At 38.4% G+C, this 27,478-nt stretch overlaps 1 protein-coding gene across 1 annotated transcript in view; it reads right to left on the bottom strand.

Moving 5' to 3' along the window:
* The window catches only part of LOC103602220 (exocyst complex component 4-like), a gene marked incomplete at its 3' end in the record, with an annotated part of 133,612 nt that overhangs the window by 23,115 nt on the left and 83,019 nt on the right, over positions 1-27,478 (bottom strand). Inside the window, exons 3-4 of the mRNA XM_008586632.1 lie at positions 24,393-24,529; positions 5,701-5,856 (exon numbers count right to left, since the gene is read on the bottom strand). Of these exons, the coding sequence (XP_008584854.1) occupies positions 5,701-5,856; positions 24,393-24,529 (293 nt within the window). The remainder of the gene's footprint in view (positions 1-5,700; positions 5,857-24,392; positions 24,530-27,478) is intronic.

Below are 27,478 nucleotides of genomic sequence, written 5' to 3' on the forward strand. Positions count from 1 at the left end.
AAAAAAAAAAAAAACAAAAAAAAAAAAAAAAAAAAAAAGAATTTGTAATTTATTTGAGATGCTGGGGAAAAACATATTTAACACAATAAATGTTCTAAAGGAAAACCTCTCTGTGACTTTGGTATAAGCAAAGATTTCCTAAATAGAATACGAAATGTTCTATCCATAAAAACATAATAAATTGCTAAATCTTTAAAAATTCTGTTTAGTAAAAGACACAACTAAGAGAGTAAAAAGGCAACCTGTAAAGTGGGAAAAGATTGATCTATTTATCTATAACAAAGAAATTATATCCAGATAGGTAAGGTACTCCTAAAAATTACTAGAGAAAAGACAGATAGCCTAATTAAAAATTAGCAATAAATTTAAACAAATATATTACAAAAGAGGATATCCAAATGACCAATAAGTACATAAAAATATATAAAAAGGTGCTCAACTTCATTATTCATGATAGAAATGCACATTAAATGACAATGAGATACCTCTACAAGCCTACTAGAATGGCTAAAATTAAAAATATGAAAAATATCAAGTGCTGGTGAGATACAGAGCAACTGGAATTCTCATGCGCCAAGAATATAAACTTTTGCCACCACTTTGGAGAACTGTTTGGCATTGTGTACTAAAACTAAACATATGCATAGCTTACTACCCAGCAATTCTACTCCTAGAATATACCCAACAGAAATGCACACATATGGTTACCAAAAGACATAAAAGAGAACATTCATAGCAACACTATTTGAAATAGTTTCAAACTGGAAAGTGCCCATCAGCAGTACAATGACAAATGTATGGATACACACTTATATGTACATATACATATACATACACACACACACATACAACATACATACATAGACACACACACACAGAATAAAATATTTCTTTAAAAACTTGTGGTATCCACACAATGGAATGCTATATAGATAGACAGATAGGTAGATGGACAGATTACAGAGTAATGAGAACCTGTCTACAATAAGGATGAATTTTGCCAAGGTAATATTGGACATAAAAAGCGAGTCATAAAAGAATATATAATTGTATGATTCCACTTATATAAAGTCAAAAAGCAGATTAAATTAATCTGTGTAGTTGAAAGTCTAATAAGGGTAACTTTTGGAGAGGCAGGTAGTAATTAGAAGGAGGCAAAAGAAGACCCCTTGTTGCTGTGTTCTATTCCTTGTTGCCAATGTGCTGTTTCTTGATCTGGTTATTGGTTACACAAGTTGAAAAGTGTGAAAATTCACCATGCTGTGCCTTTGATATGTGCACATTTCTGTATATTTATTATGCTTCATTAAAAAGTACACATATAATAAGTATATATTCAATAAAAAGTAAATTACAAGTAACATAAAAAGAGATGGAAACTTTAAGAAGGAATCAAGAGAAAATGTTAGAAATCAAAACCACCATAACAGAAATGAAGAATGCCTTTGATGGGATCAGCCACAGACTGGAAACTGCCAAGGAAAGAATTGGTGATATTGAAGAAATGTCAATAGGAAACACTGAAGATAAAATCCAAAGAGAAAAAAGAATAAAAAGAGAACAGAGTATCTAAGAACAATAAAACAATTTAAAAAGGTATAACATATACATATGGGACTATCAGAAGGAGAAGAAAGAGAAAAAGGAAAAGAAGAAATATTTGAAGCAGTAATGACATTATGAGGATTTCATAGAACCAATGATGGATACCAAATCACAGATCTAGGAAGCTCAGAGAAAACCAAGCTGGATAAGAACCAAAAAGTCTACACCTAGGAAAATCATACTTAAACTACACAGAATCAAAGACAAACAAAAATCTTTAAGAAGCCAGAGGAAAAATTAACTATAGAGGAAAGGGATAAGAATTACATCAGAATCACATGGTTTGGAAACCATACAAGCAAGAAGAGAGTGGAGTGAAATATCCAAAATGCTAAAGAAAAAGAATAACAACTGTGATGATTAATTATATGTGTCAACTTGACTGGGCCAAGCGATGCCCAGATAGGTGGTCAAACATTATTTCTGGTATGTCTGTGAGGGAGTTTCTAGAAAAGATTAGCATTTTAATCAGTAGACCAAAGACCTGCCTTCACCAAGGTGGGTTGGCATTATCCAATGCATTAAGGGCATAAATAGAGCAAAAAGGCAGAGGAGGAGCAAATTCACTCTCTCTTCTTGAGCTGGCCCATCCATCTTCTCCTGTCCTCAGATATCGAAGCTCCCAGTTCTCAAGCCTTCAGATTTTGGGAATTACTATTTCCACCCCTGCAGCCCTATTCTTGGCCTTTGGACTTAGAATAAATTACACCACCAGCTTCCTGGTACTCCAGCTTGCAGATGGTAGGACTTCTTGAGCTCCATAATTGCATGGGCCAATTCCAATAATAAATCACTCTAGCTAGCTAGCCAGCCAGTCAGCCTGCCTGCCTGCCTATTGGTTCCATTTCTCTATTTCTTTGGAGAACCTTGATTAATACACCAACCTAGATTTCTGTACCCAGAGAAATTAGGCTTTAAAAGTGAAGAAAAATCAAGACTTTCTCAGACAAACAAAAATTGAGGGAATTTGTCACCAGTAAACCTGCCTTGCAAGAAAGGTTAAAAGTTCTTCAGAGAGAAGGAAAATAACATAGGTCAGAAATTTGGATGTATACTAAGAAAGAAAGAGCAGTATAGAAGGAATAAATGAAGGTAAAAATAAACCTTTTATATTTTATTCTTAATCTAACAGGTAATAGTTTGCTCAAAATAATAATAGCAACATTATATTTAGTGATTATAGCTTATGTATAACAAAATGAATGACAGCAATTTTATAAGGAACGGGAGAGAGAAATTGTGAATACTTTCCAATAAGGTATAGTTGACCCTTGGACATCCTGTGCAGTCAATGAAAATTTGCTTATAACTTTTGTCCCCCACCACCCCATGTTATTTAAGTAATAAATTATTTGAATAATAGTTTGCTAATAGCACACTGTTAGATAGGCTACTTAACTGTTTGGTTAGGTAAGGATACATGATATACCTAGCCAAAAATTTTCCAATATATTTATTGAAAAAAAAAATCCATGTATAAGTAGACCTGCACAGTTCAAATCTGTGTTGTTCAACAGTTTGCTCTACTTGCACTACCTGTGTAGTGGTACAGTGTTATTTGAAAGTTGACTTGGATTAGTTGTAAATGTATATTGCAAAAGCAAGGAATAAAAAAGGGAGTATAATTGACATGGTGAGAGAAAGAAAAAAAAGGAATCATACAAAATAATTAAAGCAAGAGAAGGCAGAAAAGCACAATCCATAAAAGAAAAAAAATCATGAGTTCGACTTTATTAAAATTAAAAACTTCTGCTCTGCAAAAGACACTGTGAAGAGAATAAAAAGATAAAAAGATACTGACTGGGAGAAAAATCTTTGCAAAATATGTAAGTATATAAGATAAACTACTGGTATCCAAGATATGCAAACGACTCAAATCTCAACAATATGAAAACACATAATCTAATTATAAGTGAGCAAAAGATCTGAACAGACATCTCACCAAAGAAGATATGCAGATGGCAAATAAACATATGAAAAGATGCTCATCATCATATGCCATCAGGGAATTGCAAACTAAAACAATGAGATATCACTGCACACCTATTAGAATGGCCAAAATCTAAAACACTGACAACACCAAATGCTGACAGGGATGTGGAGCAACAGGAGCTCTCATTCATTGCTGGTAGAAACACAAAAGGATACAGCCACTTTGGAAGACAGTTTGGCAGTTTCTTACAAAACTAAACATACTTTTACCATATGATCCAGCAATCTCATTCCTTCATATTCACCCAAATGAACTGAAAGTCTCAAGACTACACAAAAACCTGAACACAAACATTTACAGCAGCTTTATTCATAATTGCCAAAACTTGGAGGCAAATAAGATGCCTTTCAAATATGTAAATAGATAAACTGTGGTACATCCATAAAATGGAGTATTATTTAGAGATAAAATGAAATGAGGTTTAATGCCATAAAAAGATGTGGAAGAAACTTAAATGCATATTGCTAAGCAAAAGAGCCAATCTGAAAAGGCAACATACTGTATGATTCCAACCATATGCCATTTTGGAAAAGGCAAAACTACAGAGACAGTGATAAAGATCAGTGGTTGCCATGGGTTAAAGGCATCCAGGGAAGGAGGGATGAATAGGAGGAGCACAGAGGATTTTTAGGTCAGTGAACTATTTATCTGCATGATACCGTAATGGTGAATACATCCTTTATACATCTGTCAAAACCAGTAGAATACACAACACAAAGAGTGAACCCTAATGTAAACTACAGACTTTAATTAATAATAATATATCAATAGTAGCTCATCAGTTGTAACAAATGTACTATACTAATGCAAGGTGTCAAAAATAGGGGAAATGGTAGGGGGTAGGTTGTAAGGGAATATTGGGAACTCTGTAGTTTCTGTTGATTTTTTTCTGCAAACCTAACACTGTGCCCCCGCCCAAATAAAGTCTATGAATTTTTAAAAGTTTGTTATATGTATAAATATAGTTTTCTTATACTAATTTAACTAGCTGACAAGTATCTCTGAGATAATGTGAATAATAAAGAAGAAAAACATAAATAGGAAAGCTTTAGGTTATATTACACATGAACTTTTGAATATCACGGTTTTGAGGAAGTTTAACATGATGTTATAGAACATCTTCATAACAATGTTGGTAAAAATATGGCACTATAGTGCACCGATATACTGTAGTTAACTTCGTGAGCAGGAAGACTTATTTATCTAGTTGCAATCCACATTCTGAGAAACAGATGAGCCCACAGTTCCATAATGGATGAAAAGTAAAATATTGGCCATACTTCTTTTATTCCTCTTCTGGTCTTTGCTTCTTTAAAGTGCTTTTATTTTATTTTTACCATTTATTCATTTACTTCGATGGGCAAAAGACAATAAGAATAAACCTAATCTTAATATGACAATTTATCACAGCCATCATTTTTCTATTTTACACAGCTCTAAAATGACAGAGATGAAAGTGTTTTACTGTGGGAAGCCAGCCACATGGAAATGAGTACCTTCATCAAATTGGGCCACATGTTCATAACTAAGTAAATCATTTAAACCACATGAAGGTAAATGTTGAGTGATAAAGCCGAGAGACCTTACTTTGTCAAAACAAGTAGAAAACAATCCAAGATAATACAGTGTGTGTGAACACGGGACATCTGTAATTTCTAGAAAGTCCAACTAACATTTCTATGAACCGAAGTACATGTTAGGAATAACTGTAACATGCTCTGTATGGGTAGGAATCTTATCTTATTGCCATGTTTGTATGGTATGGCATATAATAGGGTCAATTCAGCTTTGCTGAATAAATGAATGAATGAATGAATGATGTTTTCTCCTAAGAGGGGAGAATGACCTACAAATTAAAAGATATTTTAACTCAACTTAGCAGTTCTCCAAATTTGATTCACATCAATTCCTTCTTCTAAGGTTCTGAGCTCAAGGCATATTTGCATGGGAAATGCGGTGAGGCAGAATGGAAACAGATTTTACTAAGTTCAAGTAATTGCTGCTTGATCTTTAGAACTGGTCAAAATTTCACGTAAAGAAAGGATTAGCTAAACAGATGTTTATTCTTATGTTTAGTACAACTTGGAAAATAGACCTTTTACCTTATGAAATCTTCCTCCTCTTCTCTCTTTGGCCTCAGCTGTTTGGGTTGGGCCATATTAATCCAGTTAGGTAGAGATTTCAAGAGTCTGCTGATATCATCATCTTTTGCCCAAGATGCACTGATGACAAGTTTTTCCTCTGACTGGACAATGCCCCTAAACACAGCCAACAGAAAGAAGACACTTCAGCACAACGCCTGGTATTCATACAGCATTTTTCATCTACCTTCACTGAAGAAAAAAGCTATTACATCCGTCTCTCTTTTTAATATAATCCATTATCTGAATTGGAGGTTATGAGATCCATTAATAGGTCACTTTACTGGGAAATACCATTTCTAGATTTCATTCTTAGTTTCCTAATTGCTGAGTAACTGTGAGAGCTAGCACTACTAATTAATTCCCCTTATAGTTAATCCCTTAGGATAAATAAAAGTGTATAGTAGGTCTGGGGGAGGGGGTAATCTTTTAAGAAAATGTTGGATAAATAAAAAGTGGGGTGGCCATATAAAAGAATGCTATTAAATTACAACAGAAAAGGTACCTAAAAGGTGACAAAAGGGTTACAAAGGTTGTTCTCTCACTTCTTGATTTAAACTACCAATTAGTTCTACTTGAAGGTATTTTTTGAACTATGGACACCCCTCTATTCAAAGCAAATCTACCATCATAAAGAAACCCTCTGCCCCAGATGTCAGGCAGAAAAAGCCTTTGATTATTGCCATCTCCAGTGGGCTTTGACCAAAGACCTAGAGTTGACAGGCTTCAAGTCCTTTAATAGGGCTCATGGGTTAGCTATTAACAAGGCACTTACAAGAATCTACCTGTAAATTCATCTTAAATGTTCAATTTCAACTTAATTAAAAATCTTCTCTTTCTATTCAACACTTCCATCACTATAACTAATTTCAATGGTCTAAAAATCCTCGTCAGCAATACTAGGCAACAGAAATGACATCTATTTATAAAGGGAGTGCTAATTAGCTGGATACCCTTCTGAAGCTGACCAAGACTCCAGGAAGTTCCCCCCATCGTGGAGAGAAATCTATTTTGGTATAAGGGTCATAATGAGGGCCATTACATACTTCCAGATAAACAATACATATGATAGGATATGTATGTATGCATTATATCTGATAAAACCTCCCTGACTCAACACCCAATTTAATGTTTGTAGATAAAAGACCTCTCCAAAGTCTACTCTATGATTTAACCCACTGACTGCTGTTTGAAATTTTTTTTAGTTATGTTTGCCATTTCTAGATTTTCTATTTGGCTGTTTTACAAATCTACTGGCTGCCCCCTCCAAAATGTCCTGTTCTTGTATTATGGATTCTATTCTTCCCTTTACACCTAAACCTTGGCAACAACAGCCTGACTCAAGGTATCATGATCTCATGTTGCAGGCAGCAATATTGTCCTGGTTTTCATAAAATAGTTAGAATAAATAAGAGAACTATGGGTGATCTTTAGAATTCTTCCATTCATTATAAGCAAAAGTTTTCTAACAGTAACTGTGCTCAGAGATACAAAAATTAGACTACAGAACCTTCTTCCGTCCAATCTCTCAAGTTACCCTCTCACTGACACCGCCTATTCCCTCCTTTCTCTTGTGATTTCCATGTGTCTTTTCTGTAATATTTATGAATTAATCCAACAATCTAACTTTTACAATCTTATGCTTTCTTTGCTGGGTGCAATCTCATAGAATGGTACCACCTTGGATTTATGATATTCTCTTGGACCTCAATGTTCGCTGGCATTCTTTATGCCTGTTTCTGATCAGCTTCCTCTCCCCACTTCCCTCAGCGGCTAGTTTTTAACCCTTTGCCTTTTCTGTATTTCCTCAGTGTTTATCCTCACATACTTTCTATTTGAAAGAGAAAGGAAGGGACCTGAGTACATACTTTCAAACATTCTACCTCCTACCCCCCAATAGAAATATGTTCAAATCTGCTTCATGCTCATTTGTTTCCAGTAATCCCTCTAATTAGGCTCTTGGGGATCCTTTCTCCCCCAATTATCCCCTCTTTTTCCTGAATTTTTAGTATCTCCTCCTCAATATATTCCTCAACCCCTATGTTATTTTTTCAAAACAATGACTGAGTGAATGAATGAGTATCTTCCCTGATCCAGCATTCCTCTCTAACAAAGCTCCTCTCTCCTTCAAAGACACTCATCAAATGAGTTACAAACCTAAGTTCAGAAACCTGCTCTATGGGTTCCACTGGTTCCAAATAAGTTTTTAAAAAATTTATTTTTTCTTTTTTGGTTTAAGTTTCTCCTCCCTACATGGGTAGTGCAAATTGAGGTCCTTACTTGCAGGTATCACATGTGTGGGATGCTGATTTCTTTTAGGGGCTACTTTTCTACTCCAGGTTGGGTGGCTCATTCTCAGGTCCAGAGTTTTTCTGGTTCCATTCATGAATGGAATAGCCCCTAGCGTGACTTCTGCACAAATAAAGCTCCCTCTGTGTCTTGTAGGTGTTAAAATGCCAGCCCCATCTGACTTCTATATGTGGTCCTGATACCCACGTGGGTCATTCATGTCAACGTTTGCTTGTTTCTATGGCTTTTAATTCGTCTTTCATTCATAGCATCTGGAGAACTCTTTCTTCCTTTTGAGTTTGGATGCATATTTAAAATACTTTTAAAGTTATAAATCTTTATTCAGAATTTCTATATGCTAGGAACAGAAAAGGGGCTTCCGAAATCTATTTACTCCACACTTTTGACAGGAAGTCAAAATTCAGTCTCAAACCAATTGGAACTAGGGTTCTAAAATCACTATTCCAGCAAAATTGCTCCACCATCCCGTAGGCATGCTTTATGCTTCATGCTCTTTGACCATTCTAAAGCATCCTATATTTTTGATTACTCTCTTCTTGAAATATTACTTCTTTGCTTTCCACGTCATCATTTTCTCTTGGTTCTACTCCTGCCATCTTAACCTGTTTCTTAGCCAGACCGATGGCTCTTTTCCGCTGTCCATGCTGTATATGTGGTGTTCCACAGGACTCTGCATTTCTCACTGGGGCAATCTCATCTTCTTGCCGGACTTGACCCACCTATATTTTGATGACTCCCAAATTAATATCTTCAGAGCAGCCCACTATTGTAAGTCTTGGTCCTGTGTATCCAAAGGTTTACTGGAGAACTCTACTTGAAAGTCCCACCATCATTTTAAGTTAAAATGAGTCAAAAGCAACTCACTTATTACCTGCCTCTCTCTCTCTCTCGAACGAACCATCTAGTCTTCCTTATTCAAGTCATCGTGTTACCCACCATCACCATGTCCTACCAATTCCACCTTCTTCATACCTTATAAATCTGTCGTTTCCTTTCCAGGTTCACTGCCATTAACCTATATTTAAACCCTCATTATTTCTCACTTAAACTTGGCAATAACCTTGTAACTGAGTGTCTTGCCTAGCGCTACAAGACCATCCGTCCAACTCATCACACTAGTCAGAAGAGACATTTTTCTAAACTACAAATACAATCACATTATTCCCCTTCTCAGAACTTTTCAGTGATGCCTAATTCCATATAAAACAAAGACCGGGCTTAGCAAGGCATAACATCTACCTTCCCAGCTTTGTCTCCTGCTATTACCTTCCTCCTTTGTCTCTGTTCACTATTCCCAGTCCAGCCCCTGCCTGTGTTGGCTGACCACCCTATCCACAATGAGAATTCTAATGTTTCTGGAATGGGATGCACTGTTTCCTGCTTCTGTGTGTCCTCTGCCTACAGAGCTTTTTCTCACCTTCCAAGCTGTTTGCCTCTATTACCCAGCATTGCTCTGATTCCTCCCTTGGTACATCTGGGTTCTCTCTTTCAGGCCTCATTACCCTTATGCCAGAGGTTTTCAACCTTCACTGCACCTTAGAAGCACTTGGGGGAGCTATTTGAAAAACTAGACACCAAGGCCATACACAAGACCAAGTAAATCAGAACCTCTGGCAGGTGGGACCCAGGCAACAGAATTTTAAAAAGCTTCCCACATGATTCAAATGTGCACTGAAGGGTGACAAGCACTGTCTTACACAGACCTCTACTCTCACTAGTCCTAGTGCACTTTTTTACAAGTTGGAATCCCACACTGATGAGTTCTCTGAGGGTAGAGTTGATTTCTTCCTAGTTTTTATGTCCCTAGTACCTAGCACAATACATGGTATTTGTAAGGTGTATAAAAACTGAACTGTAGGGGCCGGCCCGGTGGCGCACTGCTACAGTGCGCCGCTTGGGGGTGCGGTGGCGCTCCCGCCGAGGGTTCAGATCCCACATACAGACCGGTTCCCGCTCACTGGCTGAGCGAGGTGCGGGCGCAGCACCAAGGTTTGCGATCCCGTGGCCGGTCCCGGTCCGGTACGGGCGCGACACTGAGGGTTGCAATCCATTGCCGGTCACACAAAAAAAAGACAAAAAGGAAAAAAAAAAAAAAAACTGAACTGTAGATAAAAATAAGCCCTCTTGGGGCTGGCCGTTTACCTCAGTTGGTTAGAGAAAGGCCTTACAACACCAAGGTCAAGGGTTCAGTTCCACCACACCAGCCGACCACCAGAAAAAAAAATGCTCTCTTCAGTTTTAGGAGTCTAGTCTTATTAAACTAAAGCCATTTTTGTGGTTTCCCTTTTCTTCTCTGCACTAAACAACTTAGATGAGCTATCAGATCATTTGGCGTTTAACCTCATCACAGTCACTCCGCGCATGCCCTTCAGCATGCCTCTCTGAATTCAGCCCAAGTCAGAATAATGAATATGGGTGTGCCCCCTCTGAAAAAAATCCAACATAAAAAGTTCCAACTTATAAAACAAAAGAAGCAAGGTATGGTTATTGACAAGCCTTCCCTTCTACTGCACTTACATCTAGGTGGCCCATTGTAGGAAAGTCTCCTCAAAAACTCACTTTCTCTGTAAAGAATTTGTTGACTGTGTCAGCTTACTGTGATCTCTCCCTTTGGGAAGGAAACAAACAAAAACACTCCTTTCATACCATCTACGTCACAATTAGCACTTTGTCCTATACAATGGGGTTGGTACGTTACAGCCTGTGGGCTGAATCTGCCTATCAGCTATAAGGTAAGAATAGTGTTGACATTTTAAAATAGTTTTTGTAAAATTATTATTTTTTTCTTTTTTTTTAAATTTAATTTTTATTGAATTAAAATTGATTATACATATTTTGGGGGGTCAACATTGAGATATATTGATCAAATCAACATTACTAGCATATATATTGTTACAAATCCTAATTATTCTTTATGCCCCTTGTCCAATCCCTTCCCATCCCCTTTTCTCTCCCCCCTCCCCCCTGGTTTTTGTAAAATTAAAAGAATAATAATATTGTGTGATATGTGGAAATTATATAAAATTTAAATTTTGGTGTCCATATCTAGAAAGAATTTTGGCTAGTTCATTTGATTCCCCTTCAACCCATACTACAGGTTAAATTCTGCTCCACAAGAGTTAGAAGCTCAAACGCAATTCATTTTTCCAGCGTCTAAATATTTGAGCCCATCCATGCTGGCCCACATCTGCTATAGGTTCAGGAAACAGTTTGGGTATATAGGTGTGAGATGGTATTGGTATACTTTGGGGAGCTAGAATTTTCCATTTTAGCACTATCTGGAATGCAAAAAGATTACCTTGGTGGGACACTACATTAAAGGTACCCAAATTATTTTGTATTGCATATTGGAATAAACTTCAATCCCAAATGCAATTCCAAATATTCTAATTTGAAATATTGGCATTGGTTAACAACATACAATTATCCTAAAAGAAAATCTTCATTCAAGTGACAACATTTCCACTCTGACCCAATGCCTTTATTAGTTTTTGATTTTGTGATAAACTAGATCATGTGGGTTACAAAATTCTAGGACACATCCAAATAACCTCAAAAAAGTGGAGCTACATCTCCAACAATTATTCCAAGAGAGGAGTAGGGTTAATCATCCCTACCAGAACTATAATCTAATTAATTCACAGCTCAATGGGCCACAGACAGAGCCATCTGTGTAACTATTTGTACCTGTTCCCAGGAGGAAGAGGAAAATAGGTATACCTCTTGGAACAGGTGATAAAGCTTCCATGAGAAGGGTCCACTCTCTAGATACAGCTGAGTGCATTTCATTCAGAAAACATCTGCTGGTGTTGACCGGTTTGATGTGCTTGGCTTCCTCTCTGGAACAGTTGGGAAGTGCAAGTGTGCATGGTCCCTGGACACAGCTGGGGTGCTGAGTCTTTCATTAGGTAAACAACTAGGGGCAGGTGGGGCTAATTGGATTCAACTGTTTGGTGACAGCCTGGGCATGATGTTTACTTTGCCAGACCGAATCTTTCAGATATGTTGAAAACTAGGAGTCGGGCTAGACAAATGAACTCTGGGCAAGGTTGGTCTACATTAAACTGCTGTAGTCCAATTTAGACTGTGAATGACTGGACCTGCAGCAGGCAAACCTGCGGTGCAGTGTCCAGCAACACAAGTGATAATGACAACTAGGGTAGCAAAAATAAGAGTGAGTACTATGCTGCTGAATAAAACAACAAAGCAAACACAAAACCGAGACTAAAAAATCTCTTAAGATAAAATAAAGCAGAATAAATAGAACAGAGAAACATCAGATCGTCTTTGATACCACACTCAATGCTGGTCAGAGGGCATTATGATGGTGTGTATTTCTACCTGGGAATCACAACAAAACACCGGATAATTCTGGAGATGGTTCACGTGAAACAGAAAAAATTCAAGGGGACTCGAGGAAAAAGGATTTGGAATCTGAGAGTTTACAGAAGTTAATTCTTGGGAATAACTCAATAACAACCTTTGAATAGACAAGTTCTCACATGAAGGGTCATAATTGTTTGACATTTAAGAGACCAAGAAGAAAAGAATTATAACACAGACAGTAGACCGAGAATTAATATAAAATCTGTCTCAACTGCCAATGTTCAGATTTTTCTTATGATAAGCAAATTTAAATATATTCTGTATTTGAATATCCTTACGATCTTTATAAAAAGATATGAGACTAGAAAATTCCCTGTTTAAACCTTGCATGTCTTCCCAGTGAACTCAGAATTAAACTCATTCCCTGGCCTCGAGATCCTTCATCAATGGTTCTTAAGGCTGGCTGCACATTAAAACACCTGGGAAGCATTTAAAAAATTTATCACTGTCACAGTCTGAAGTGGGGCTCAGCATGGATATGTTTTAAGCTCTCATGTGATTCTCCTGTGCAGTCAGAAGTGACCCAAGTGATCTGACCCCTGCACCCGTCTAACCTCACTCAGTATTCAATCTCTGCTCTAGTTAAACTGACTGGAATTCATGGAAACTTTAAGCTGGTTCCCATCTTCAGACCTGCTCCTTCCTCTGCCTGGAATACTCTTCTCCCACATCTCCATGTGGCTCCTTCTCATCCTTCAGAACTGAGCTCAAACACCATGTCCCCAGTGAAGTCTTTCCTGATGCTGCCTCTGTAATCACATCATCCTTATTACTGAGAAATTTCTTTTATTTATTTGTCACTTGATTATTATTTGCCTTCCTCCATGAAAGTGTAAAATCCATGAAGGCAAGGACCTTGGCAAGCTGATTCACTTCTCTACCCTTAGCCCTAGAATAATGCTGGCTCCTAGAAGTGCTCAGTAAGTAATTGATGATTGAATGAATGATAAAACGAAAGCATAAAACACCAGGGAAATAACAGAGGGCATAAAAATATCTTTCTTATGACATCTTACTAGCAAATATCAAAAATACCATCAATGAATTAATTTAAAAGCAAATAAGGAAACACCACCAACGGCAGCGACAGATAATCATATTGGTTAACACATTTAGCATTTGCCATGAACTAGGTGTTCTTTTAAGCACTTTATGTGTATTAACTCTTAATCCTCACAACAATCCTGCATGGTAGGTATTATTATTATTATTCCCATTTGATAGATGAAATCCCAAGCCACAGAGGTTAGGGAACTTGCCCGTGGTCAACCAGCCAGTGAGGTAGAGCCTGAACTGAATGCAGACCTACCATTCTGGAGTCTGTGCTCCTAACCATTAGACTGTCTCTCTAAACCATGTGAAACATTTTGCAGGCTTCCTGTTTCCTTTTTAATTCCATCGTCTCTCCTTTGGCCTTTAGATTCAGACAGACTTAGCTTCTAATGCACGCACTGCCTCTTCCACATTCTGTGACTTTTGCCACGTTATTAACTTTTCTGAAACTCTGTTTTCTGATCTGAAGGTAGGGACACTCTAATTTAACAGAATTGTTGTGACTAACTATAGTTGGTAATAACTATATAGACCCTTTCACAGTGGCCATGTGTTTTACTGATTGTTTATTTCCAGTCTAGTCCAGGTCCTTATTACTTTGCATCAAGGTTACTGCAACCGACTCCTATCTGATCAAGGTAGACTGAGTTAGGTACTGGAAATGAGAACTGGCTGCTCACTATAGAATTTGCAGGACACCTGGCTATGTGGACAACATCTGTAGTTGGCTAGGATGGCAGGTGATGAGCACTGGAAAAATGGAGTGAAGGTATTCACTTAACAAACAAGCATGAAAGGCCTATACAGAGACATCGTGCTAGATGTTGGAGACAATTATGTGAAAAAAAAACATAGTAACTTCCTTCTAGAAGCTGAGAGTCCAGACCAGTGATTTCTAACCAGTAACAAACATGAGAATCATTCTGGGGAGCTTTTTAAACCACACTTCCCCAGGCCCAACTCTCTGTGAGCCTAGTGTGAGAAATCAGTATGACTGTTTGGAAATTTCTCCTAATAACTCTGATGTGAACCCACAGTTGAAAAACAATGTTCTAGAAAGAGAATGACATGAAAACCAATAACTGTTCAAATAACACATTAACAAAATTAAATTGTAATACAATGGGATAAATTCTAGAATAGAGTTATACATTATAAATGATAGGAACACATAATAAAAGCTCACTTGCACAATGTGCTCTGTGAAAAATATACTGTACATTTTTTACAATGATCTTTTGTATCTATTTAATATTTAATAAAAATGATTATATATCAGTGTTAAGATATCAGAGGCAAGAGGGTGGCAGAGATGACACAGTTTTAAGAGGCAGATCAGAATACAAGCTTGCATCTTGCTTGCAGAGGGTTTCTCTGGCATATTCCCCTGGCTCTTCTAGGCTCAGTTAGCTAGGCTGGCAAAGGCTGCAAGGTAAGCTCAACTAGGCTCTCATGCCTACAAGAACCTAGCCTCTGGCTGCATAGGAAAACTGAAGGCGTCTTCATGAGCCACCACAGCCCCTGGTGTCTAGCCTCTATCTAACACAATGGGGCCAGTTAGAGCTTCTTAAAACACCACTTAGATCACGTCATCCTTCTCACCAAAACCTATTTTAGTTACTCTTACTTACAATGGGAAACTTTCAAAACTCCCCTTTCCTGACCCTTCCTACCCAACCACACTGTCCACTCTAGTCATTCTGATTTCCCAACCTTTCCCCCACACATCACGTCCATCCACACTGCCCGCTGCTTGTGCATCCTGTTCAGTCTGGCAGGGATTTCCTCATTCATTCAACAAACACACCAAGGGCCAGCAAGGTGCCCGACCTGATTTCTGCCATCAGCGAGTGCTAGTTTATCTTTATCTCACTCTTTCTTCATGTTCCGGCATGAGTTCTAGCTCCTCTGCGAAGAAGTGGTGAGAGGTGTGACCTGGGGATGGTTATACTTCTCCTAAAAAATAACATGCTTGTGTCTTATTATCAATTGAGCCTCTACTACTAGAGAAGAGGTTTTATTTGTATTCTCTACCAGGCCCAACACAATGCAGAGTCCCCTCCCTCCCCCTGAAAAAAATTAATTAATGAACTTTTGCTAAATTGGAACAGTCAGAAACTTCAGAAAACTGTGACTTCCAAGCTTTAACTTATGGTCTTGGGACACACAAGCTGCTGGTTGTATCTTAGGACAAAGAAGACAAGACAGGGGAGTGAAGTGCTCAGCCTGGGAGGAGCCGACTCATGGACTGATGGCCTGACTGCGGATGCAGCGGCGCAGTACAGAATTCACAGCTGAGCTTTCCTTTAAACCCCAAGGCTTACGGCTAATTAAGGAGAAGACTTCTAGTCCTCACTTCCCTTTTAGGAAACCTCTCTTTATCCAAAGCATGTAACATGACATCATTATACGGTATCATCTTTCTCTCCAGAGTGAGGTGCTCACAGAAAGGTGACATGTTTTTGACCTTTCCTCAGATCTCTAAATTCCCAGGGACTGCTCAGGTTCTCATGGTAAACTTGGAAAACAGGCCGACTCTCAGCAGAGGGCATTGTGAGCTTATGGACTGGATCATTTCTGTGAAAGATATCTGCTGAGGATCACGTGGGAAAAAATCAGAATGCAATGTTCCCCCACACCCTTCCTCCTTCCACAATGTTATATCATTTTGGATCATTTGAATTGTATATGGCTTTCTATTTAAGTCAGTCATTTGCTGGCAGCAAAACTAGAACATTTCCTGTTTTTCCTCTCACTGTAATCAGGATTTGGCTGTCCAAATTAGGACTGCCCTAATTACTCCTCAGCAGGTGCCAATCTGGGGGAGAGCAATAAATGGGAAGAGAGGAAGTAAGGACATTTCGCATCTTCAGACTGATTCAGTAAGAAAACACTTTGTCCCTAAGCCTGAAAACCCTGATTAAGTAACAGGCAACACCCACCATGGGGTCATGTGTTGTGCGTGAGTGTGCATTGCTGTGTAACAACCATAAAGATGACTTTCTATTCATTCCGCATCAAACTTCACAGAACTACTTTTCCCCACCCTGAGATAAATTCAACCTCGCCCAGTAATTCAGCACTTGTGGTAGATTGCCTCCAGATATTCCACTGTGATCCGATAGTGGGCCCCAACAAGTAGATGTAATTCCAGAAACTTTGGCCAGAAGGGATACCAAAGTGGCATAGTCTCTTGTGGGTAGGAATCAAGATATTCTTGATGACCACAGAGGTGTCTTTAACCAAAAACAATGGCTATATTCCAGAAATAGTACAAGGAAGATACAAGTTTGCAGTCTGAACAAAATGGTGAAATAGAAATGAGAGAGAAATAACTCAATTCCTATAGAAAGGACTGAGCATGGCATCCTTCCTAAAATCGATCACTCCACTTGTGCATCAGATCCCACCCCTACTCATCTAGCCAAAAACATAATTTCAGTGGTTTTCCCCTTTCTTTCCTATGCCAACAATTTTCCCTCTCTCCTAAATCATTTCTTCAAATACAAATATGCATTTATTTCTCCTATTTGAAATAAAACATGAAACCAGAAAAAACCTTTTATGTGACCTCACTCCTCTAGCTATTACCCCATTTCTCTGTTCCCATTTGCAACAAAATTCACTATAAAAGTTTTGCTAGTATTTATAATTTCTCTACTCCCATTTTCAAGTCCACACCAGTCTGGTTTTCATCCCTATAACTCCACAGAAATAGCTCTTGTGCTGGTCACCGATGACATCCGCATTGCTAAATTCATCACTCAGTCCACGCTCAGTGCTAATGATAACCTAGTAGCAGCACTTGCCCCAGCTGATCGCCCCCCTGCAACTCCTTCACTTGGTTTCCATGATGCCACATTCTCTTGATTTTCTGCCACTTCACAGGTTATTGCTTCCTAGTGTCGTTTGCTGGTTTCTCCTCATCTTCCAATTTCTTAAAGTCCAAGGTCCTCTTCTCTGACATATACGTGTACACTCACTCCAGTGGAGATTTCATCTAGTCCCATGGCTTTAATACTGTTAACCCATACTATTTATATGTCGATGTCTATCTTCATGCCAGACCTCTCTCCTTTTGGGGCATATATCCTACTCCATATCTATATGGGGATGTCTAATAGATACTCCAAATTTAAACACTGTTCTACTTGCCCCCAAACCTGCAGTGCCCTCTGTCTCAATAGCTGGCAACTCCATCTTTTCAGCACTCAAATAAAAAATCCCAAGAGTCATTTTGACCACTTTCTTTCTGTCTGCCCTATATCCTATTGAGCAGGGAATTCTGTCGGCTGTCTCTTCAAAATGCATTTGGAACTCAACCATTTCTTACCATCTCTGCTGCTCCCAACAATGTGAGCTGTCTTCATTTCTCACCTGGATCACCTCAACAGCCCTGGCCTCCCTGCTTCCATCCTGGTCCCTTTACAGCATATTTTCAATACTTACCTTTTAAAATGTAAGTAAGGTCATGCTGCAAGGCACAATTCCTGCAATGACCGCCAGTTTACTCAGAGTGGAACTCAATGTCCCTGTCCTGGCCTACAAGCCTGTTGTGGCCGACTGTTCCCTCTTGGCCACTCCCTGACATCCATCTCCTTGCTCACTTTATTCCAACCGTGCCTGCCTCCCTGCTGTTCCTGAAAAGTGTCATGCAGAGTCCTGCCTTATAGACCTTGCCCACTGCCAGTGCATTCTTTCTCCAGATATCTTATCTAACTCCTTTAAATCTTTCCTTAAACCTCAACTCGACAGGCCTCCCTGGGGACACCATACTTAGAATCACAGCCTCCTCCTCCCACACTCCTGAGTCTATCCACCCTACTCCATTTCTTTTCTCTACAGTGCTAGTATCTTTTTTTCCTTTTTTCCAAGGTCAGGCCCAATGCATTTGACAGCAAGGCAGAGTAACTAACTCTGACCTGTTAGCAGAAAACTTGAAAAGTATTTACTGAATGTTATCTATGTGCTTGGTACTCGATGGATACAAAACAATAGATATGAATTCTGCCCTCGGCTTACAGTGAAGTTAGCAAAACAAGGAAGAAACACATGTGATCTTTTTGTGTATCTGTACCCTCTACTAGACTGTAAGCTCCATGACAGTAGGGTCTGTATTCACCATATGCACAGCTGCCTACTATAGTCTAGCCCTGCCCACTCAACAGATAAGTGAATAAATGAATGAACATGAATCAATGAAGTAACAATAAAAGACAGTCTTTGCATAGTCGTGTACCAAAGAGAAGGGTAAAGAATTAAAGCTAGAAGCAGGTAGAGAAGTGAAGAGAGCTAAGTGGACAGTTAGTGGGTTTGGAGGTGAAGTTAGAGTTGGACCTTTCCATGGCCCGCAGAATAAAGCAGCTCTCCCTGCTGGTTGGAGCCCGACTTTGGGGCCCTGACTGTGCCCTATCAAATGTGTAAAGCATTCTCAAGTGATGATATAAAGTGGCAAATGCCTCAAAGTACTTATTATCCTCTAAAATTCTTCGATACATTTATGCATTATACTTATTATCTATCTCTTCTCTCCCAACCCCAACAGAATGTAAACCCCATGAAAGCAGATATTAAATCTTTCTGGTTCATTGCTACATCTACGAATTCTTGTTACAAGTACTCATAGTCACTAAACATCTGAGGAATGAATAAAATCCTAGAAACCAAGCAAATGAATTGTTTTCAGGATAGAGTAATCAACTGTGTTAACGGTTACTGAGATCAAAGGATATTCTGACAGGTTTAATAAATTTAGGCAAGGATCCTGGGATACTGAAACAATTCAAGCCTAGAATCACAGCACCACTACTGGAAGTCTCCTGATGGGGAAAAATGCCTGAGAGCAAACCCTGACGTTCATAAAAGAAAAAGAAAGTAAATTACAGAAATGGGGTAAATTTGGAATTATAGGCAAAGTTCTGGACAGATTATTAAAGATACTTTGTGAACAATAGGAAAGTGGAACTCACCAGGAGCCAGGAAGATCTCACAAAGAACAAGTCACATGACTTTATTTCTTTCCTAACTGACTTAAATAAAGAAATGGTAAATTTGGCTCTTGGTTGTCTTGACCTTGCTTCCAGTGGCAATTTAAAAGCTGCCCAAGAGGAGAATTCTTAAATAACAGCTCAACAAAGCAGGGAGAAGTGGGTCCTAAAAGTAAAGGGATGGGAAGATTCCTGAATGAACACCTAATATTATCTTGGGGAGACATGAGGGAGGGCTGGTTGCATGAGAAGGATCAGGACTGAGAAGACACCAGCAAGAAATATGGTAAAGGCTATTTATTATAGGGCAGATGATGAAGTATAAGGGCTACCGTAATGGGTGGTGGTAAAGGCAATCATTGTCATCATTGTCACTGTCATTATCAAAATGGCAGCTAATCATTTTGCAGGGAGCATACTGTTTTGCTAAAAACAGCTTTGAAAGATTGACAGGCTGAGTAGCTGTTCAAGGTCATACAGCTAGCAGGTGGAAAAGCCGGCATTCAAACTTAGGCTGCAGGGCCTGCTCTTGAGCCAAAACCCAGGTCCCTAGTTAGAAAATCTCCTGAAGTGCCAAGTAATATATGGATGCCAATCTGAAAGGAAGTCTCAAGACATATACCCCTCAAATTCTCAACTTAGCCTTGTCCTATTAAACATCTTTTTCATATGAGGGGTCTTCAAATGACATGAGGGGTCTTCAAAAAGTTGGAAAGATTCATATTATCTTCTAGTTCTATTTTTCTGTAAAGTTTTTGAAGTACCCTCATAAATAAAGAAATTAAAAGATTATTTATAAAATCAAAGATGACATGGAATTTTGAGGAATAGCTAAGATTTTTGATGACAGAATGAGGATTCAAAAATACCTCAATAGACTAAACTGATGAGTTAAAAATAACATTACATTTAATGTGTAAATGTGAGATCTTGAATTTACATCTAAAAACTCACCACAAATACAGCATAGAAAAGATAATGCTAATTTCAGCCAGTATTTCTTCTTATATTTCCTTATCCTCTACAGCCAGCTCATAGCCAGGTCTTACAAATTTTACCTTTTAATGTCTCTTGATCTGTCCTTTCCCTTCCATTTTCCTTGCCTCTATCCTAATTCAGGCACTTCATGCACCACTCTCTTCTACCTCCACATTCTTGTTTTTCCAAACCATCTTACACAAAACTCAGAAAAATTCTCCTAATGCACAGGTCTGCACCCCCCTGCTTACACACCTTCAGTGGCACCCTACTTCCTAATTTAAAAAGGCACGTTCCTTGAGCCTGACATTCAGGATCCTCCAGTTTGGCCCCAGCCTTCCTTTCCAAAACCCAAATATCCATCGCTTGTTCCTCCTCTGCTTACTCTTCCTTACCTCTTAACATTGCTCTGGTTCCATCCTTCCCCTCTGCAAGCCTATCTGTCTAAATCTTCCTCATTTTTCACAAAGGTTAGTTCATACCCTTCACCAAGCTTTCACTGTGCTCCTTAGGAATTTCCTCCTCCTGAAGCATACAGCATATTTACCTATTTTAACATATTTTCTGCCATAAATTAATGCTGTGGGCATACACATTCTATTTCTCTGTGTTTCCTTTCTATTCTTCACCAAGAATATAAGCTCATGAAAGGTGGAATCTGTGGCTGATTAACTTCTTTATCCCCACACATTCACACAGTGTCTTGGTTGGGGCTCAATAAATAACTGACAAGCACAACGATAGGACGCAAGAAGCAGCCCTGGATGACAGGATGTAATAGTGCCCAGCACCGGGTCCTGCACAAGGAAAGTGATGCTTCCGCTGAAATACCCAGAGCACATCTGGGACACTGGTCTGAGGTGGACACTGCCAAGCCAATGGGCAATGGAGAAAGGTGACTGGGACGGCTTGCAGACCCAGGACTACCAGAGACTGGGAACCGCTGAAATACCCAGAGCACATCTGGGACACTGGTCTGAGGTGGACACTGCCAAGCCATTGGGCAATGGAGAAAGGTGACTGGGACGGCTTGCAGACCCAGGACTACCAGAGACTGGGAACGTTCAGTCTAGGAAAAAAAATAAAGTCTAAATATGAGGGTACTCCAAAAAGTTCATGGGAAGAGTCATATTATCTCTCAATTCTATTTTTCCATTAACTTTCTGAAGTATCCTCATATTTGAAGGGCTTTCATATATAAGGATTAAACTGATTTGGAATCACTCCAGAAAAAAACAAAAAGACTACATCCACTAGATAGGAGAGGATCACTTCAAAATAAGAGAAGGCTGCCAGATGAGAACTTTCAACAATGACCAGTCTGCTCTGTGGATGCAGTGGCTCCCGTCACCTGACATGGTGAGAGGTTGGAGTCATAAACAACAAGGAAAAGATCACCAGTGATGAACAAGGAGCCAAGTTATAGGAACTCAAAAAATTTCTTCCAAAATAACAACAACAATACTATAAAAGTGGCCATTACATTTGGGGTTTAGATTCTACAGTCAACTTTACCTCATCATGGTCAGATTATGCAACATCTCCATTATAATTAATATTCATCGACATTATTATTTGTGAGAAATTACTGGATGTCCATAATCAGACATTAAAAAGAGGGCATGACATGACCTGTTTTTTTTTTTTTTTCCTTTTTGTCTTTTTTTCATGACCGGCAACGGGATCGCAACCCTCGGTGTTGCACCCGCACCTCACTCAGCCAGTGAGCGGCTGGTCTGTATGTGGGATCCGAACCCTCGGCGGGAGCGCCACCGAGCTCCCAAGCGGTGCACTGTAGCAGTGCGCCACCGGGCTGGCCTGACATGACCTGTTTTTAAAAAAGCTCTCAATTTAATGGAAATTAAACATAAACATAAAAGTAAATTTAAAATGAAATGCTATTAAAATGCAATTTAAGAACATTTTAATATATAAGTTTTAATATTTAAAATGTTTTTCAATTCTCATTTGGTATATGAGACATTGGTACAACCACTTTGGAGTTTGGTTTTATAAAGCTGAAAATACAACACTCTATGGTCCAGAAGTTCCAATTTCAGAAAACTAACCTAGAGCAATGGCTAATTGTTATTTGTGTATCCCTTAAAATAATTTTGAAAAACTACTATTCTCCTTCCTACATTTTTAAGTTGACATTTAATGTTTTTCAGCATGAGTTTAAATAGTTGGAACGGATCCCACATACAGACCGGTTCCCGCTCACTGGCTGAGCGAGGTGCGGGCACAACACCGAGGGTTGCAATCCCGTTGCCGGTCCCGGTCCGGTACGGGCGCGACACTGAGGGTTGCGATCCGTTGCTGGACACGAGAAAAGACCAAAAAAAAAAAAAATTATTTGTATACATTAAAATCCAAAAAATCAAAATTTTCTTTTACAGGACTAAATTTTAACATTTTTTGCTTGGATTATCATTATGATTATTATTTAGCACACAATTAATTATGACATAATTATTAATTATATGTATGATTTTAACTTAAATATATTATAATTTTTGATGAATAATTATTGAACAAAAAAGGTGAAGTATTATTGGGAGTAGAACTCAATAAGATGGTTAGGTTTCTTTCTTTAATTGGTCCATGTAACTGCGGATAAATGTTACTTATTGCTGGAATGAGGGGGGTAAGCAGTAATCAGTGTTGTCTTCCTCTGCCAGATTAGCCTTCTCTAAACATTGCTTCCTGGATCACTTATAACCATCCCTCATCCACTCTACAATGTCTAAATTTCCAAGTCTTATTTTTTCCCTTTGTTAAGTTGCTCTTACTCTTCCTATTCCACATTCTCTCTTACTACATTCTACTAGGAACTCTGTTTCAGTCAAACTCCCTCTTCCTTGTCCCCTCCAAATATTAGGCAACTACTTAGTGCTTCCTCTCCATCCCTGCACTGCCCTTATTTGTTCTCTCCACCTCCATAAATTCCGTCTGTCCAGCACACACCTCACCTTCTGCTAAATCATTCCTGTCCGCAGCCACCCTTCCTTTCTCTTTCTTGCGTTTTTTTCCCTTTGCCCTTATACTCTGTATTGTACAAGCAGCACCTGATTATGTACTGTACTTCACCCATCTATCCTTAATTATACATCACATATAATTTAGTATTTTATTATACATTCTTTTCTTCCCTAATTGTTTCATGTCTTGTCAACCAGACCATAATTTGTTTCTATTATTAGCTCGCTATGCGAAGTGCTATGATCTTTTCCACAAGCCCAGAGAGATTTTTGAACCCAGTGAAAAGAAATCAGAGGGATAACTAATGGTTTTCAAGTTCATAACAACAGTTTTTCACTTCGAGTGATGCTGAAAACAGGCATAACTGTCCTTAGGTGACAGCGGGAAGGCTATAGATCTAACATCAGAAGGAACATACTTATAAGTATTAAAAAGAAACACTGTTAAAGATTATTAAGAATTTCAATTGTTCTGCTTTAAGATGGACTCTCAAGATCTGGAATTTTGTGGAGGAAGACAAATCTTATGTTTCTAGGTTTTCATGAAAATCAAGGCTGACACCTCATCTGGTAAGTATTAAAAAGAAACACTGTTAAAGATTATTAAGAATTTCAATTGTTCTGCTTTAAGATGGACTCTCAAGATCTGGAATTTTCTGGAGGAAGACAAATCTTATGTTTCTAGGTTTTCATGAAAATCAAGGCTGACACCTCATCTGAGTCACCCAGTGGCAGTCTTATGTAGCTCTGTCCCTTTGTCCCTTTCATTCCCTGTCGGTAGACAATGCAAGGGTCTAGGAGACTATTTCTGTGGTGCATGTTCTCATCAGGCCCCTCGACAAACTCAGGGAAAGCCCTTGTCTATAATGATGGAATGTAGGCTATGGAGGCAATATCAACAATCAGAGCAATTATCAGGTTCCAAAATGGCTTTGCTCAGCTAGTAACAGAAGCACACCTGTAGGCTGTAGTGCAGGTGTCCTTGTACTCCTGGAGCTTCACACACACCATGTTGAGGAACTGATCTGAATATGCACTCAGGTCATGCATCAGGTTCATGAGGTCTTGCACTGTTTTCTCCACAATGATCGTGCTCTGGAAACAAACAAAAAGAGAGAAGACACAGAAACTCATGAGATTTCTGTACTAAGTAATGTGTAGGACAAGGAAGGATACTGAAAGGATGTAATAATTTAAGACACTGGTTTATCACCTCCGGGCTCTACTTTAAGACTAGGGACCCTAATCTCAGGCAGCACCAAAAAAAGCATTCCATGATTTATTTTCAAAGTTTCAAAACCATCAATCTATTAAGAACAAAAACTGACATTTGTATTGTGTATTACAGCTTGTAAAATGTTTTCACATATACAGCACGTTATCTAACTTAAGATTCACATAATAATCATAACCGTGAACATTTATAAGACTCTTACAAGTCCAAGGACAACGCTAAGCACTCTCCATGCTTTATTTCATTTAATCCTCTCAACACCCTACCTATCAGGTGGATTCTATAGTCATACCCAGTTTAAAGATGAGGAAATTGGCTTAGAAAGTTGAAATAAACAAATCAAGGGCTCCAGGAATTGTGCTCTTCACCACACCATTCTGCTTCGACCTGGGTCCCCCTGCCCTAGACCAATTATTTTTCACGAGATCACAGTATCTCACATTGTTCTCACCACTACAGAAGCAGGGTCCAAATGGACTCAGACACATTTTAAAACTTAATTAAAGAAATATCTAAAGTGAAAAACAATAAGCCCATCTTAAAGCTAGAGATTGATATTACTGTGCAGCAAATCAGTTGTTATATCTGAAAAATTCAATAAATTCTAAATCTTTGATTAAGAAAAGCCTGTTTTTTAAACCATTACTTCATTTCTCTTTCAAAAGGAGCAGAATTACACTGGAGTAAATACTAATCACATGCTTAGCAGCTTGGAATCCTTTGGTCAATAACTGGTTGTTGAATATGTATTTACATAAAATTACATAGGCTATGGTAGACTTAGCCATGAAAGTAAACATTAAAAAATTTTTTTTCCAGTCAGCCAGTAATTTATGAAGGAATCAAAGGCATTTTATGATGCTTGAATAGAGACACTGGGGTACAGGGTTTCAGCTCATTTTTTTTTTTCTAAAAAGAAAAAGAATGGAAAAAAGTGTACAGCTTTTCTGGACACACTGGAGGATTAGCTTGAATGAGTTACATTTGCATGCGTATTCAAGATGATTTGGTTGTAGAGGTTTCCTGTCTCTTTCCCCCTTCCTCATCCCTGGTAAAAGAATTGGAAGGTGAAAAAAGGAAGGATCAGTTATATTGTGTAAGGCAAACCTCAAAGGAAACCAAATTATAGTCTCTAGAATCCCCACAAGTTCAACTTCCTTTTCTGTATTGATTTTAAGATTAAAGCACTGCAGCTTCACCCTGATCCATAATCCCATTCCTCCGTATTTGTGTGTGAGTGACAGGAATTGATTCTGCTTGGCTACACGTCCCCACACTAAGAAGAATCTAAAATCCTCATCCTGATTCAGAACACAGGATATCCTACAAACGTGGACAGCAATTAATAAAGGAGAGTGGTATTCAGCCATCCTAACAAAGCCCATTTAAAATCTAAAGCATTGCAGGGAAGATGAGCACGGGGAGATTACGCTGATTACTGGGAGAAAGGGCCTGGTTCTATTCCCCATTATGCTACTGATAATCATCTCTGGGGCAGCTTTGGGTAGCCCCTTTCTTTCTTATGGCTCAGTTTAGTCTGCTAATAACCAAGGATATATTGATCACTCCTTTACTCTGTCGGAACCTCGTGGCTCATGTATTCAATGTCTGCACTGGTACTTCCACACTGGGTGACTATCATGTCACTGCTCTTGAGTCATCTCAGGTGTGTTTGGTCTTCCTGAAGAGATTATCAGCGTCTCAAGAGGAATTAGCATTCTTCTTTTCTTACTGTCCATCCCCATGTTTCTCTTGCCCCACTTGCTTATAATTTCTCAGGGTCTTCAGGACAATACCACTAATAAAAGAAACAAAACTAGTAATGTTAATACACAAAAATAAACCTCTCTCTGAATATCATATACATGAGAGATGTTAAGCACAATTACCTTTGCATTTTGAAATCTCTTTTGGTGGATTAGGTTTGGTTTATATTTATTGCAGTGCTTTCAGGTGTCTAGAATTGTGTTGATGGTATATGGATGGGGAGAGGTGACTGCAAACACCTCTGCGTATCCCCTGGTGGTCAAGGTTTTATGGGTGAACAGGAGGTATCAGCAGGAAATTATTAGAATGCCATGGTTTAATTCTAATGGTTGTGCTAAACACAGAGCTTATGTGATGCTATATGATTACATACAATTTTCCAGCTATTTCGCTGGTTTATCTTGTCTTGGTAGCACTCTGGATAATCAATCACTACATTCTCTTCAAGGAAAATGATACTGTATGGTTTAATTCTAATGGTTGTGCTAAACACAGAGCTTATGTGATGCTATATGATTACATACAATTTTCCAGCTATTTCGCTGGTTTGTCTTGTCTTGGTAGCACTCTGGATAATCAATCACTACATTCTCTTCAAGGAAAATGATACTGTAGTTTGCCAAATGATGGGTATTTTTACAGGAAAAAAAGTTCCCAATTTTTTCAAGATTTTATAACAATTTCCAAATCAGTGTCTCTGACAGATAAATGTTGAAAATATCAAATTCCTAACAAGGTCAATCCTGTTTTTATTTATTTGAATTTATTATTCAGCATCACAAATGATTTATTGACTCATTATTAATTTTGAGATTTGCCAATGTCAAATATAATGACTTTATAATAAGTAAAACCCTGATTTTATTATTATAATTTCTATTAAACACATCACAAATGATTGATATTTGTTTAGAAACAACTCAATTCACATTTCTTGCAACTTATTAGCAGGTATTAAAGCATGACATGAAAAATGAGAAAAGGAAAAAAATATACCAGGACAGCTGATGTGAAGAAAAACATTGCTATGAAAAATAAACAAC

This window comes from Galeopterus variegatus, unplaced genomic scaffold (genome assembly GCF_000696425.1).
Source record: "Galeopterus variegatus unplaced genomic scaffold, G_variegatus-3.0.2 Scaffold4056, whole genome shotgun sequence".
Taxonomy (NCBI): domain Eukaryota; kingdom Metazoa; phylum Chordata; class Mammalia; order Dermoptera; family Cynocephalidae; genus Galeopterus; species Galeopterus variegatus.